This window comes from Spermophilus citellus, assembly GCF_964194105.1.
Source record: "Spermophilus citellus genome assembly, chromosome: 2".
NCBI classification, from domain to species: Eukaryota; Metazoa; Chordata; class Mammalia; order Rodentia; family Sciuridae; genus Spermophilus; species Spermophilus citellus.
Window position 1 is genome coordinate 197,033,183 of NC_138183.1, and position 16,762 is coordinate 197,049,944.

The 16,762-nt window shown below is 36.1% G+C and overlaps 2 protein-coding genes across 2 annotated transcripts; both read right to left on the reverse strand.

The window, feature by feature from the left end:
* Positions 1-1,960: 1,960 nt before the first annotated feature.
* LOC308641723 (olfactory receptor 52M1-like) lies at positions 1,961-13,066 on the reverse strand (the record flags this gene model as incomplete). Its single annotated transcript, XM_081280337.1, has 2 exons — positions 1,961-2,928; positions 12,985-13,066. 2 exons carry the CDS (start codon positions 13,064-13,066, stop codon positions 1,961-1,963), a joined length of 1,050 nt encoding a protein of 349 aa, XP_081136463.1.
* A 2,488-nt stretch (positions 13,067-15,554) lies between these two features.
* LOC308642101 (olfactory receptor 52K1-like) lies at positions 15,555-16,499 on the reverse strand (the record flags this gene model as incomplete). Its single annotated transcript, XM_081280700.1, has 1 exon — positions 15,555-16,499. One exon carries the CDS (start codon positions 16,497-16,499, stop codon positions 15,555-15,557), a length of 945 nt encoding a protein of 314 aa, XP_081136826.1.
* Between the last annotated feature and the right edge of the window lie 263 nt (positions 16,500-16,762).

Sequence of the window (16,762 nt, forward strand, 5' to 3'; positions counted from 1 at the left end):
AAGAAACAGAAATAAAAATAATTATGTAATTTCAAGGCTGCAGATTGAATTTAGCTTAAGTCAAATTGTTAGAGGGCTGGGGCCTTATGGGAAACTGAAACAGCTCAAAGACTCTCCCACCCAAACAAAACTCCAATTCTTGCAATTAAGTCAGAAATATTTCAGACATGCTGTTCAGATAAACAGGAATGAGTCTATTGAAGGGACAGGAAAAGGGAAAGAGGATACTCTGAATGGAGAGAGTGGGTCCTCTTAGAGAAGAGAGGGACAACATGCCTTACCTTCACTCCAGTTTTATGGGGGATCCAAGAAATTTTTCCCAAGAGTCCTACCCAAATCCACCGCCTGACTTATGACTAATGGAAAAATGGTATCAGACTTTCAAGGCCCACTGCCATGACAACTCTAGGTCACACTGACTCATGTTGACAAGTTCTAATTGGATCATTAACCATACATTCTTATAGATTTCATGGTTAGCAGGAATTATCCTTATCTCCCTGAATTTTAGGATCTGATTAATGAAAAGGGTCACAAAATCTCCTCTTCTAGGGTAACATGGGTTCTTCTTATTTCTTATTCTTTCAGGTCTTCATTTCTCCTGTAGATAACAGGTGGTTTGCTGAGAAATGTGATCTAGACTGTCCACTTAAGCCAGGCAAGGATGCCTATAAATTGTTTCTTGGAAAAGAAAGCATGTGGGGTTCAGCGAATTGCGCCCATTTAATAAAAGTAGTCCCTTAACCTCATGTTCTAATTGTCCCCTATCAAAATGATAAATGTGGGGAGTACTGAGCGCCATTTAGGGTTGGCAACAAGGTGAACTGTATAGTGTATACTATGGCAAGATGGCATCAGATTTTCAAGTCCTACTTCCATAACTGTTCTACCTAGCCCACTATGTCCAGCCACGGCAAGACTGGCACTAAGGCCAAGTTGAGCTCTTCCTGTGCTGGTCTCCAGTTTCCTGTAGGCCGAGTACATCAGCTGCTGAAGAAGGGCCATTATGCCCTGTACATTACGCCATTATACATTAAGCTCTAGGTCATACTGGTACGTGCTGACAAGTTATAACTGGATTCTTAACAATAAATTCTTACAGATTTTATGGTTAAGAGGAATTATCCTCATCTTCCTGAGAACTATATACTTTGTGTAATGTATTATATAGCATATGTCTGTTAAAGGGCAAACCTCATATAAAATATTTTTACTACAATAAAACAACCATTCGTAGAGAGTTTGATTAAAACATTAAAGATGGGCTGGGGATGTTGCTCAAGCGGTAGCGCGCTCGCCTGGCATGCGTGCGGCCCGGGTTCGATCCTCAGCACCGCATACCAACAAAGATGTTGTGTCTGCCGGGAACTAAAAAAAAAAAATAATAAATATTTAAAAATTCTCTCTCTCTCTCTCTCTCTCTCTCTCATCTCTCACTCTCTCTTTAAAAAAAAAACATTAAAGATGCTTATAAAAAGTAGTTCATAAGAAGGAGATAGAAAGGAAATACCATTTCCATGTTTTGTCTCCAGGATAGATCAATGAGGTGTTTGGAATGTTTTACACTTCATTTTTATGAAGTGGTCCTTAAATTTGGAAAAAACCTTAACTGGTGACCTATTGCATTACAAAAAAAAAAAAAAAAAAAAAAAAAAAAAAACCCTAGATGGACCGCATTAACTGTACTATCTCATTCAGTTGGTACCACCAATGAACAAGAGATTTTCTCATTGTACATTAAGCTCTAAAAAAGTTCAGGAGCACATAAGAAATATCATACCTGTTAGTTTCATAATATAAGAGAACTTATATAACATGTTCTCATTGTTTCCCAGTAAAATCTAATGAAGTATCTGATATCCACTAAAAAAATATTTAATGTCAGATATGAGAAAGTGATTGGTTATTTATTGTGTTTCCTTCTTGATCTCTTACTATCTCTGCAAATAGTTCAGTGTAATCAGGAAAGTTTTACCCTTAGAGAACTAAAAACATACTCTCGAATTTTCTTTGTCTTAATACCATAAACAATGGGGTTCAGGAAGGGGGGTACCACAAGGTATATATTTGCAATGAAGATGTGAACCTGGGGGGGCACATTGTGTCCAAAGCGATGAGTCAGGAAAGTGAAGCCAGCAGTAGAGTAGAAAACAACGATGACATGGACATGGGAGCAACATGTGCCCAGAGCTTTCAGACAGGCTTCTCTGGAGGGAAGACGAAAGACTGCACAGAGGATTAGAGCATAAGAAAAAGCAATGAAGAGACAATCACAGGAACCAATCACAAATGCTACACTGAGGCTGTAACTCTTGGTGGCTCCTATGTCCACACACGCCAGCTTCACCACAGCCATGAACTCACAGTAGGTATGTGCGATGATTCGAGTCCTGCAGTAGGGGAGCTGCTTGAGCAGGATGGGGTGTGGGGAAAAGAAGGCTACTCCCCTCACCAGCACAGCAGCTCCCATTTGGGCAATGCGACTGTGGGTGAGAACTGTGGCATGATGCAGTGGGTCACAGATGGCCACGTACCGGTCAATGGCCATGGCCAAGAAGAAGCCTGATTCCATGGCAGTAAAGCTGTGGATGAAGAACATTTGAGCCAGGCAAGCATCAAAGGCAATGTGGTGAGCTCCCAGCCAGAAGAGACAGAGCATGCGCGGCAGCGTGGAGGTGGACAGCACCAGGTCAGTCACTGAGAGCATGCACAGGAACAGGAACATGGGCTCGTGGAGACTTCGCTCTGCCCTCACCACAGCCAGGATGGTCACGTTCCCCACCACAGCCACCACATACATGGAGCAGAAGGGAATCCCAATCCAGACGTGCAAGTGCTCTAGCCCTGGGATGCCCATCAGCAAGAAGCTGTTTGGAGGTATTTCAGACTTATTGGCTGTTTCTGTGGTGCAGATGCCTTCTGTTTTCTCTGCAGGTTAGAGCAAAAGTGTTTTGCCAATGTCATTACCACAAATCTGAAAACAAATGCTGAAAGATCCAAAGGCTCACTTTAGAAAACTTTCTGGTTTGTAATTTAGAGTAAAAACCCTTAGTGACACTAAGCACTAGGTACACACCAATTGGCCCTAAGCATTAGCCAGACACAAAGCACCAGCTGCAATTCAAGAATCTAATGAATTTTCTAAAATATATATCTAATTATCTATGAACAATAAAATAAAAATTGAATAGTGCTCTCTGAATTCAGTTTTTCTTACTCATAAGCCAAATTAACTTTTGATATAAGATTTTATAAATGAAAAGGGTCTTAGAAATCCTCAATCCCATTTTTTTTAGTTTTTATTATCCTGAAAAGCAATTTTCTAGCTGATATCTGAATACTCTCAGGTAAGGTTGTTCAGTTATAGGGAGTCCACTGCATATTTGTTTTTCCTAGTACTTCCCAAAAGCTATACTCAGGAACCTTGAGACACATTGACCCTAAACCTCTAGAGCTCCACAAGCTAAATGGACTTTCTGTGTGGTGACAGTTGAGAGTAACATGCATGTTTCTACAAAATTCTTTTTTCAAGTGAAAATACCCATTTATTTTATGTTTAATTCTCAGAAATCTGTTTCCTTCCTACACTTTTCTATACACTCTCCCATGTGCCCTATACCTCTTAACTTTCATCATGTGTATCTGAACATGTTAGTCACATCAGAGACTACTCACCTAGTACTCCTTTTGATAATTGTACTATATGTATGATCACAGTTCATATCATTCACATGCAAAATGAGGAAGAAAAATGATATTTAGTTGTTCCTAACATGAAAAGGACACTGTTCCTGGACCTTTGCATGTTTCAATTTTAACTTGGGAATAATATATAAGCTGTATATTGTTTTCCAATTGTACCAATTCAAATAGCAGCCCAGAAAGTTACAGAAAATGGAGAGCATCACAGAGTGACTGAGAAACAAGAACTCTAACACAATTCATGCTTTCAGGGCTCATGTTTTTTATGTTTTGCCAAACACAATATTTTCTGTGGCAGACAATAAATATATAGTCACCTTTAAACTTTCAGTAGTTTACATTACTTTAAGTCACTTTTCAGAACACGATTTAAGCAAATATTTAGATATTGCCTTTATTTTGCTTGAATATGTGAATATAACACAATGAACCCCATATTCTGTGTAGTTAATGTGCATTAACCGAAAACAGGGGGAAAAAAACAACAACTAGGGTTTGCTCTTCAACTTAATGAATTATATTATTTTAGGTAACTACTTGAAATTAATTTTTGTGCATTTATCACTGTTCAGACCTTTAATTCCATCAGAATCGCCTGCTGATTTTGTACCTATGTATAAAAATTATTGATATACATCAGCCACAGTGGCGCAGTCCTGTAATGCCAGTGGCTCAGGAGGCTGAGGCAGGAGGATCATGATTTCAAAGCCAGTCTTAGCAAAAACAAGATATTAAGCAACACAGAGAGACCCTGTCTATAAATAAAATACAATAAAGAACTGAAATGTGGCTCAGAGGTTGAGTGCTCTTAAGTTTAATCCCTAGTCATCCAGGAAAAAAAAATTACTAAAATATAAATTTGAAATATGTTTAGGTAAGTTGCAGACTCCTTTATATCCTTCTAAAAATTAGGTTTATCTTATCAGCATACTCTATATTCTACTGATTAGGTAATAATATTTTGAGTTTAATAATAATGAAGTTATACATGATGAATTCTTTTTACCCCACTGTAGCTTGCAATGTCTGGCCAGGTATACTACAATTATAAATATGCTCATATGAGCCAATATTTTTGAGTAAATATGGAGAATGTTAAACCAATTGCATGCTTGATTATGTTATTTAGGAATTATCCTAGTCTGTCCTGGGCTTTATAAAATGATTATTTAAACAATTCTATTCAATTATTATGATATATAGCTTATAAGCTATAAAGTTCATTAAACCTTAAAATGTATCAAACCACACCAGAAATGCTGTATCTTCAATTTTCTCCTTTTCCTCCTTTTAATTGTTTTAGTTCCCAGCATATGTTCTTCCTATGTTCTTACTAAATGCATTTATCTCCATCATGAAGTTTAGTTTGCTCTCTACATGTTAATTATATCTCATTCCTCAGCTTCCCAGTATGTATAGTGGGAAAAGCAAAAGTTTCTGGGAGAATTAACTAAATAAAGCATGCCAACAACTTAGAATATCACCCAACACAAAGATGAATTTAATTAATCAAGCACTGGAAAGAGTTCATGTCTTCATTATTCCGTATGTAATGTGATTCCACTAAGGTGTCTGAGAAAAGACTCAACAAACTCAGAGCTGTACATTAATAACAAAATAAGCAATTTTTCCAACCTTTCAAACAACTACTCTTTCTTTACTTTCACTAGTTAATAATGAATTTCTAATTATTCTCTGAACATACCATGCTGCATTGAAATATTGTGCCTTTTTCTCATATTCTTTCGATGGTCATGCCTCTAACCCCTTTCATTTCCCTTTACAAACAACTGCTTATTTTTAATATCCAGTTCAATTGGAATCTCATCTATGATTTTTTGCTGGATTACCTTAAGTAGAAATTTGTTATTAATATGTTCACTCTTTTACTTTTACATTTTTGATAGTCTTATCAAATTGCAGAGCACAATACTCATTAATATATTATTACCCTAACAAGTATCTCCCTTGTGGATAAAATTGCTTTTAGGGTAGAAACTCTAGCAAAACTAGGAAATATCATGATCAGGCCCAAAGACCAGTGCAGGGTTATTATTATTAGGAAAATCTACAACTGCATGTTTTGTCTGACTCCAAAGTCATGTGTCTAAGTGCCATTTTATGCTGCTTCCTGACGCTTAACTAAATGGAATTACATTTCTAATATTCACTTCAATTAATACAAGATAGATATAAATGAATTAAGAAAAGAGAATTGTCCTTACCACCTCTTCTTATAGTGATATAAAAAGATTTGTTCTTTTATCTGCTTTGTTCTGTCACATTTATAAGCAAAGAATCCAGAAACAAAAAAGGGATCTAATTGATGCTGGATTCCAAACCAGTTACTGCTAATTGAGAGCTGGAGGATCTTGATTACCCATATGCCCACTTGCAAAGAAACTAAGTTCTTTACAATATTTTATTGACTCTCAAACTTAACAAAAAAAAATTTAAAAAGATCCATTAATCCAGAGAAGATATAAACATCTCTACTCCCGTATGCCTAGAGAGGGAAACAAACAAGAGTTTTATAAATCTGATTTTTTTTAACATGGAATCAAAAAAATTTATATTGTATATCCAGAGATCCAAGCACAAAATAATTCTTTAATTTTTCTAGTAGCATGTAAAGGTGTCTTCAATTTGTATTCTGACAAATTTATTTTCTCTATATATATTTATTTAAACAAAATCATATTTTAAAACATTTGAAAAACTTCTGTCTTACCAATTAAGATATTCTCTGATTTTTACCTCGGAATCATTAGTGTTTCTTGTCTTTTACCCCAGAAATCAAGATTGGGTGGAGAAGGAGTGAACAGGGAGATGTGAATAGCCTTTGTTAAAACATCCACTCTAGATAAAACTGCATGTCACAAAAGTTTCAGTTTGTAGTATATTTTCTAATTCTTAGTCTCTCACCTTAGTCTCAATAGATTAAATAGCTTAAAAATTGACAATATTAATATAACTGTGTTTAATTTTTTTTCTTTTTAAAATAATAGTTATTGTAACTAAGGGAGTGTAGTGATGTAGATGTTTTGGACAGAAAGAATGTAGAAAGAAAATATTGGCTTTGGCTTGTACATACATGTTCAACTATGAACCTCAACTTATTAAACACCTCTTGCTTCTTCCTAAATATTCTTCCTCCTATGGGAGTCACCGTGATGAATTACTTCTAACCCTGATTGGGAGGAAACAAATATTTTTGTTCACAGCTATTTCTGCTGTGTGGATTACCCAGGACAAATAATTATAATGGCATTATAATGTTATTTTCATTCAAATGAATAGTATTTATGACTCCATACTTAAAAACAAATCAACAGGTAAAAATAAGCATGTCAGTAATAAGAGTGTACAACTTTGTTTTGAAATAAATTAAAAATTATTGATTTTATTATAATTATGCATATTAGTGGGATTCATTAGGCTATTTGCATATGCTCATAACATATTTTGATCAATCTCATTTCCATTACCTTTCCTTTCCCTACCTCCTTTTTCCTAATATTTATTATTATGCATCAGTAATCTTTATCCTTAACTTTAGCTTTTCAAAAAGTTGGAAATTACCTTTTTTGAGGATCTCATAATTCTGTAAGTGCACATACTTGAATACAGCTCTCTTCTCTCTTTTCCTGTTCTGTATCTCTGTCTTCACTCACCAAAACCAAACCCCAAACTGGCAGTCCTCCAGAGAGTTACCTCTATAAGGAGCAGATGCAAAGCATCCTCAGTGAGCAAGAGCTAGAGTTATGGCTGACTACAGATTCCACTTGGTTAAAGGATGTACATGGTCGGGAAATTGATGGCCTTCTGGGGATAAAGGTCCTTTCCCCAAACTACAAGATCTAAATTACTTTGAGGTGGAGTAATTATCATGAACTATCCCTTAAGATAATTAATGAAGGCATTATTTCCAATGATCTGCTGTGTGGTTTGATATGGGATGTGTTTGTTCAATGTATCAGAAAATATATAACACTTTAGACGCCCCCCCCCCACACATACAAAGAAAAAAATGGGTCTAATTTATGTACTGAGACCATTATTTATTAAACTCTAGGATTAGTGCTTAAAATTCTTTCTGTCACTTCATCTTCAGAAGTCTTTGGAATACAAATTGCAATAAATGCTTAGAAAAAAGAACAATAGACTTAAAAATTTATGAAGAACATTACAGCTAATAAAGGCAAAGCCAGAAACTGAATCCAGATATCTCTGGCTTCAAACTTCAATCGTTAAAATGACTATATCACTAAGATTCAAAAAATGATGTGTTCCAGAGTTAAAGTATATACTTCTTCTGGTGCAAAATGTTTAAAACTATGGATTACAGTGACACTATCCAAAATGATGAGCAATGCCTTTACAGTCTGGGTCCTCTTACCTCTCTGGCATCACTTTCTACTATTCAGCTCATCCTCAATTTTCCTTGAGTCTTAACCAAATTGCAATTCATGTTTTGCTCCTGTTTGGGACTAATTCATGTTTTTGCTTCTGCTGCTGATGCTCTTCCCATCTCCCTTGCCCATGCCTTCTCAGTTCCCTACTCATTTTGAGGTTATAGATGGATGTCACTTCTTCAAGAAAGAATTAGGAAGAAGTTGCCTGTGTTTTCATGATTTGCCACTGACTGTCTTCCAAATCTGAATTATGAAACATTGCCCCTTCATTGTACATATCTGTTGCTGGACCCTTTCAACTTCTCCAAAATAGTTCTTATCTAAATTCTTCAGATTTTCAATGGTTTAGTTCTTTAATTTTTTTTTTTCTCTCCAGGTAAGCAGCGGGGTGCATGCATGTAACCCAGTCAACTCAGGAGGCTGACTCAAGAGAATTGTAAGTTTGAGATGAGTTTGGGCAACTTAGCAAGACCCTGTATCAAAATAAAAATGAAAAGTGCAGGAGGTGTAGCTCAGTGGCAGAGTGCTTGCCTAGCATGCATAATGCCTTGGGTTCAATATCCAATGCCACAAAATAATTGTTTCTCTACCACCCCCAAAGATCCTGTTCACTATTTAATTACTAGTAACTTCTCACATCTTTTCCCTAGATTCAATCACTAACTTAAACTCTTCCATAATCTCTTGTTTAGGTCAGAAAGTTCCCTACCTGCTGTTTCATATCTTTCCAGCTTGTTTTTTTCTGTACTGCATCTTCAGCAATCCATTCCTCATCTTCTCTGCCTCAGCCAGCAATAGATACAACATCAGATTCTTTCCTGTGCCTAAACTATCTTTTCCATTCTCAAGTGATTATAACCTCTTGGATATTCTAGCTTTTATGAATTTTACTCTGAGTGTGAATAGCAGGTGTTATGCAATGTAGACAGATTAAGGTTAGATTTATATTAATTTACTCACTGAAACCATGAGAACATCAGATTCCCTTTACCATAGTGGCTGATCTAACTAGTGTGAAATTCAGATTACTTTCCTACTCAAATTCTGGACAGTCCTATAGGCAGAATATGTAGGAGGAAATGGTTTTTTTCTGCTTACAAAAGTAAAGGAGACAATTCCCTCCTCATCCACTCCTTTATGCAAACCAAAAGGAGATTCTTCTTGTCCACCTCTTAGGAACGTTAGTACAGTCTCTCCAGGAGCCACATTGCTAACCTGTTTTAAATTTAAAGACCTAGAATGACTCTAAGTTATTAGGTAATATTAATCTTAAAAATATAAATACACAAAAAAATTGAAGTCCATCTTTCCACTTTGGAAAATTAATTTAGTGATCTATTTTTGACTATATCTTTTTGGCATCTCAATGATAATAGAGAAGATCTATTAAACTTTCATATCAGAGCAATGTAATTAACAAATGCCTACAGATTTAATGTAACATCATGTGACATTGTAGAGAGTCAGAAGGATTTGACAGATTTGAAGTCACATTGGCATGCATAAGACTTATTTGGATTACACATTGACAGATTTGAATGTTGATGAGGAATGGGAGGACATTCTTCTGCATGGGACCATCTAGAAGCTATAGTCAACTTGGAGAATAAGGAGGGGAGACCAGGGAATTCAAGGCGAAAGGAAAGCTGGTATGTCTAGGTAATATGGCTAAAGCTGCATTACGGGGGAGTCTTGTGGTTAAGGCACTGTGAAGGGCCCTGTAAGTCTTTCATCTTTATACTTCCTTATTTATTTTATTTATGGCTACAGATGTTGGGTACAATTTTACTGGATATGCATTGCAGGTAGACCATAAATAGCTTAAAATATTCTTGTTTGAGCTATGTTTCAAGATTTTATGCTAAAAAATTGAATTTGACACAAGCCCCCTTAATTTTAATCTACCTCAGTTCATTGTGTTGAAAAATTAACTTTAAGGGTTAATATACAGAGGCCACAGAGATAAACAACAGACAGACATGAGGGGTGGGAACATGAGGTTAAGGGGATAATTCTATAAACTGGGCCTCTTCTGCTGATCCTCCAAATGCTTTCTTTTAAAAGTAATTTACTTGCAGCTCTACCTGGATTAAGTCACATTCCTCAGCAACATCCTGTTATCTGCAGGAGAAATACAGGCCCCCAAAGCTCATCCGTGTTGATAAGAACACAGCTTATCCCAAGTGAGGGGAATTTGGGGAGCTTTATGCAGAATAGATTCTAGAACTCAGGGAGACAGGATAACTAGACTCAAAAACACCTCACCTAAAAATTTGAAAGAACCTTTTCAAATTAGAGCTGGTCAGGATGGGCCATTGTGACCCAGAGTTGCCTTGGATCTTTAACATGCCATTACAGTAGTAAATACTCCCCTCTATGGGGTAAGACCATGTGCAGTGGGGACCTGGAAGCCTGGATCAAAATTCTGCTGTCTGTCAACAGTCTAAAGTACAGCTGGGCAAGACTCTTTGTCAACTTCCCTGGGGTCCACAACTAGAGGGCAAGAGGTGTGTGCCACCTCTCCTCTCTGAAAGGATTCACTGCTCTCCCTTGAGAGTGTCCCCTTTTCCCCATTTCCTATCTCTTCTAACTCATACCTGCTACTCTCTGTCATGCATCTGAAATCTTTCTGCACAATCACAGGAGCAGTTAAACAAGGACATTAGTGGTCCCTTGAACTCCACAAATGTCCTTGCTCAGGCACAATAGCACCAATCTTTCAAATGTCTGTTTCATTCCTGGTGTACTATTTGACTATATGTCCTTAAACAACATGAGCTTTTCTTGACTGCCTTGCCTAAGATATTTCTTACTAATTTTTCTGCATGGACTTTTCTTGCTCTAGCTTTTAAAAAACTTATCCATTGTATTTCAGATCTATACTCAGAGAAAATATGACCCTCTGTCCAATGTTGCCTAATACATCATGTTTGACAGAATATTCCATGTTTCTAGAATGTGAAGTTATTTGCTAAATATGTATGTTAGTTTGTCTTATGCAGCTTCCCAGATATGCCCTCCACATCAGATACACATTACATGAAGCATGGGTTCCATGTGATTCGCATGACCCTTGCCAAGACTGGGTCATAGTAGGAGTTCAGTATTCAGTATATATTCACCGAATGATTCTATCAGGTAATGGCTTGTTGGAACATTTCTGTGATTTGTAGCCCTTAGTTTCTGACTACTCCATGATATGTGTTGTCATTGCTATAAAAATAAGTGAAAATATTTATACTTCTCTAATATTAACCAAAATTCACATGAGGAGAAATTTATAATGAAAGTGAGATCATGAGCCACAGGCCACAGGCATCTTTCCTCTTAAATAGTGCGGTGTAGATTCTGTCTTAACACAGTTATGGAGTTGATCCTGAAAAACCCATCAATCCAGTTCTTTTTTTTTTTTGTACTGGGGATTGAAATCAGCAGAACTCAACCCCTAAGCCACATCCCCAGTCCTATATTGTATTTTATTTAGAGATGGGTCTCTGAGTTGCTGAGGCTGGCTTTGAACTCGAGATTCTCCTGCCTCAGTTCCAGAGCCCCTGGGATTACAGGCATTGTGTCACCATGCCTGGCTAATCCAGGTTTTCTAAGTAGATTAATATGCTCTTTTTTTTCTTTCTTTTTCATGTTTACACTTTTATTTTTATGCATTTTATTACAATTAATGGTGCTCTTTATTTTTCATATGAATTTGAATTATTTCTAGAGTTCTTTTATTTCAGCTTGAAAGACTAAAGGGTGTCTTTCTTTCTTCCTTTCTTTCTCTTTTAATTGGTTGTTTTTAGTTGTACATGACAGTACAATCCATTCCAACATAATTATCCTCTTTCTTGTATTATTCTCTTTTTTGTTTTCACTGGCAAATGTCCACCATTTGTCATCAGAATTAATGAAAATGCCTGCCCGGTGATGAAATTACCTTACGTTTACACCTTTAGTTCCAATTTAAACATTACTCCTGAATGATTGTTTTTAAATTGCAGGTGCTAGCAAGATCATGGTAACTTAACTCCAATGGAATCAAATCACACATACAAAGTTCTCATTATCTTTAATTATGTTGATTGGTATGTGAAAGACAGTATTCTGAGAATACATTAACATTTTATGTTCTTTCCTTAACCAAGTATTGTCTATGGAAACAGCAAAATTTAGAAGGAATAATATTTAAAGTTTAAATTATTTTCTGAAATATTATCTTCATTTACTATGCAGGAAATTCAGTCACTGAGATTTGTCTTGATAAATATCAACAGAATTAGTGGATGTTCATTTTGATTTTCAAAACTGAGCAGTATGTCTTGAGAAGGAGTGGTCTTCAAATCTTCCTTTTACTGCCACTTTTAAAATTATATATATTCTAATATATATGTATATATATTAGTTTATCTGTCTATCTATCTATCTTTATATGAACTTGTGATTCACATTACCCTTGCCAAGACTGGGTCATAGTAGGAGTTGAGTATATATTCACTGAATGAGTCTATCAGATAAGGGCTTGTTATGTTGTCATCGATATGAAAACACTTATACTTCTTTAATATTATCTAAAATTCACATGAGGAGAAATTTATAATGCAAGTGAGACCATAAGCCACAGGCATCTTTCCTCTTAAGTGCTGCTGTGTAGATTCTGTCTTAACACAGCTATGTTCTTTCCATAACAAAGTGTTATATATATTAGTCTAAACACAACAATGTCAAATAGGATCTGATAAAAATGAGTGTATATAATCAGAAATATGAGCATAGAGTATATAATTTCCTTTCAAGGAAGATGATTGAAATCAAATCAAAGTGATTTAGAGAATCCATGGGGGTACCTTATACCAACAATCTATTTAAGTCTCACCTTGTTCAAAAGAAAACAGGAAAGTCAACTGTAACATATAATGGCCCCTGTCCTCCCTCACTCCACTTCTTCTTTTCTCCATCTCTTCCTATTTAATTCCTTCCTTTTCCTCAACTGTTTTGTTCTTTTATTTTGGTGGATAAACTGAATGTGGAAGTCTGTGCATTATTTGTGATCTTCTAGTTTCATGAGCAAAGCTATTTTAAGATAAGACTTACTTGCTCCACTAATAAAATTTATCTTATATGTCATGGAAATTCTAGATTCTTTAAGAACAAGAATAGAAAGCACTCATTTTAGTATAGAACATGATCATGCAAAAAGAATATTTCATATTGCATGATTTGGGTCATGAATGAGGTGATATTAGAGACATGGGTGGTATTAGAGACCACAGAAAAGGAAAACAATGTTGAGTGAAGGTAAAGGAGGAGTGAGGAAAAGAAAGGCTGAAAGAAGCAAGTATGTATAGGATATGATTCCTAAAAGTTGAATAAAGGCATGTGAAAGGTTGTCAATTTCTTTGAGCAAATCTATGCATTTGAAAACTGACACATGAAAACTGAGAGAATTAATACTGGTTTTGCATATTTTAAAATGAAATTTAATATGTATATTTAGGTTATGTACAAGGACACATTCCTGTGTATGTATGCATACTTCAGGTGAGGTTTAGAAATATAATTATGTAAGCATGAGAGACAGAGCCAAGATGCTGTTTGTAGATAAAATTATTGAAAAAAATGTATTTAAAAAGTGTGTATATTTATATATATTCATCCATAATTCTGTTCATTCAGGTAGACCTGGGGATATCTCAACCTGTAGCATCAGAGATGGGAAGATGAGTATTATTTACATGTCTAGACCCTTTCTTTACAAGAATTTGTTCTTTACAAGAGCAAGTAAGTTTTAACTTTAAAAAATATGACATAGATTTAAAGTCTGTGAAAAACTGATTTTCTGGATATGTCTCTGGCCCTGAACAAAATGTCACTGGAGGAACAATGGCAGGGTTGGAAAATAAACAACTGAGGTACAGGGCAGATACTGGATGAATCTCAAAGATAGCTAAAGTCAAGAAAAGGAATGGTTGACATCATTTACAAATAAATGTTAAGGATAGCCCATTGGAAGAAGTGCCTCTTGAGGTGGGAAGAATTTTAACTAAGAAAGACTGAGAGAAATGGCTTCTAAATATCACAACAGCTAGAATAGTAAGCAATGTGAGTGTTTTTAGAAGCAAAGCAGTTATGTTGGGCTGGATTTATGCCTGTTCTATAATTTCTTTAGAAGAGAACTCCTGGTTCTATTCATACTGGAGTCTAGTCATGCATGTCTCCTCTACCTTGAGGAACAGGATGCTGAAGACTTTTAAGTAGATGAAATGAGGTGTTTGAGAAACACATCTTCAATTCCAATGTTAACAACTTTGAATAAGAAAACCACTAAAGATAGACAGGTTAAGTACATGGATTTTATATTTAGAGATGCATACAAGTCAGATAATAGTGAGGTCGAAAAATGTTAGTGTAAATGTGCAGAGAAACCTTGGTGATCGGTTGGACTAAGAAACAGAAATAAAAATAATTACATAATTTCAAGGTTGCAAATTGAATTTGGCTCAAGTCAAATGAACAAATATGGTGAAGACAGAATACCCTATGGTTGGAAAGGAGATGAGGGGCTTAGTTTGTATGCAGTACAGTATTGCTATGCACATGTACTGTATTATATAGCATAAGTATCTTTTATGTGGGTACATCTCAGATGCTTTTACCACATAAAATAAATTTTTTAGGATTCTAATTTCAGAACATTAAGTTTAAGGTGCCTATGAAAAAGGGTTCACGAGTCTTTTGCATCTCATCTTCTGGGAAACAGACAAAATGATTTAAGGCATATATTTGGGTATCTTAAATTTGTAAAAATATATGAAATGATGTAGATGAAGTTAGAAGGAAAAAATGGCTTTGTAAGGTTCTTTGTATGTCAAATGCCTATCTTCAGGTGAAATCTACTATATATTACTAAAAATGAATTCATTTTCTCTTGAAGTCCTCTATACAGAGGAAAGGATATAATCAATTATTTATGAGCTATGAATATAAATGTGTATCTATTTCCATCAGTATTATTTCTACACAATAGCTAAACCATGAATGCAAAAGAGAAAATGTTAAATTGTCACTGTTTTTGATAATTATTTTTGTCCCTATATCTTAATATTATATACCTAAATTGAAGGTTTCTTATTTGAAAATTGTATTTCTAGTTTATAGGAAAAGCTGTGATTCAATAAAGTCAAATTAACAATAGAATATTCTCCCATATTATTGCATGTGTGCGTATTTGGGAGAATTCTCATTATAAGAATTTTGTTCTCAACTGCATCCTGGTAGAAAGGACATTCTTCCATCACATTCCCACACTAAATGAGTTTTCTTTCTTGCATTGGTTATTTCCTCATGAAGCCCCAAACCTTTAAGGGATCATCTCTACCTCCAATCCAATAGGACTTCCCGCTCCACATAACCAGGCCTCCTGTCTGTCAAAGGCATCGATCAGCCTCAGTCTCTTTGACAGTGGAATATTCGCAATACCCACTCCCTCATTTGTTTGGTACGTGCTCCATAAATCAAGGGGTTGACCATGGGAGGCACCAGGAAGTAGAGATTATCGATGATGATCTGTAGATGAGGAGCCATATGGTAGCCTAAAATCTGGGCCAGAACAGAGAAAACAACAGGAGAATAAAAAAGACCAATGACACAAAGATGAGAGCCACATGTACTAAGAGCTTTGCCTCTTGCTTCCCAAGATGGTATCTGAAAGACAGCATGAAGGATAAGTCCATACGACAGAAGGATGAAAAACAAATCAAATCCCACAGATGCCACAATGACCATGAGGCCATAGATAATGTGGTTAGAGATGTCTCCACAGGCTATCATCACCACAGCCATATAAGCACAGTAGGAGTAACCAATGATGTGGGTTTGGAAGCTTTCCAGTCTTTTTGCCAGGATGGGTGCTGGGGTTAGCACTGCCACTGCCCTTGCTAGGACAGTTAGTGCCATCTTCACAAGCATGCTGTCATCAAGGATGGTTGTATATCTCAGAGGGCACCAGATAGCCACGAATCTGTCAAAAGCCATGGCCAGGAGGATCCCAGACTCCATGACATAAAAAGAAGGAATAAAAAACATTTGTGTGAGGCAGGCATCAAAGCTGATTTCCTTGGCATCCATCCAGAAGATGCCCAGCATGCGGGGCACAGTGACACTGACCAGGCATAGGTCAACACCTGAGAGCATGGCTAAGAGAAGAAACATGGGCTCATGAAGACTCTTCTCCATTCGGATGATACATAAGATGGTGACATTGCCCACGACTGTAATAACAAATATCAAGAAAAAAGGTACAGAGAAGAAACCATGGGAAGAATCCAGGCCAGGAATTCCAGCCAGAATAAATATCAAGGGCTGGGGGAGAGAGTTGTTACAAGAGGGCATCCCTAATCTGAACTTCTCAAGGTCCGATTCCTATGGAGAAAGAAATGAGCATTTTTAATTCACTGCATCATTTATACCTACAGAATGCTGGTCATTAGCAGTAGTTAATAGTAATAATCATGATTATATTATGGACAGTAATGATTGAATGAATGCTTCAGCTACTTGGGTAGAAGAGGGAGAAGCATTCTCAGGGAAAACTCTCAATAACAAACCACATCAAGAGTTCAGAGTCTTCTATTTCATTTAATATAAAGCATTTG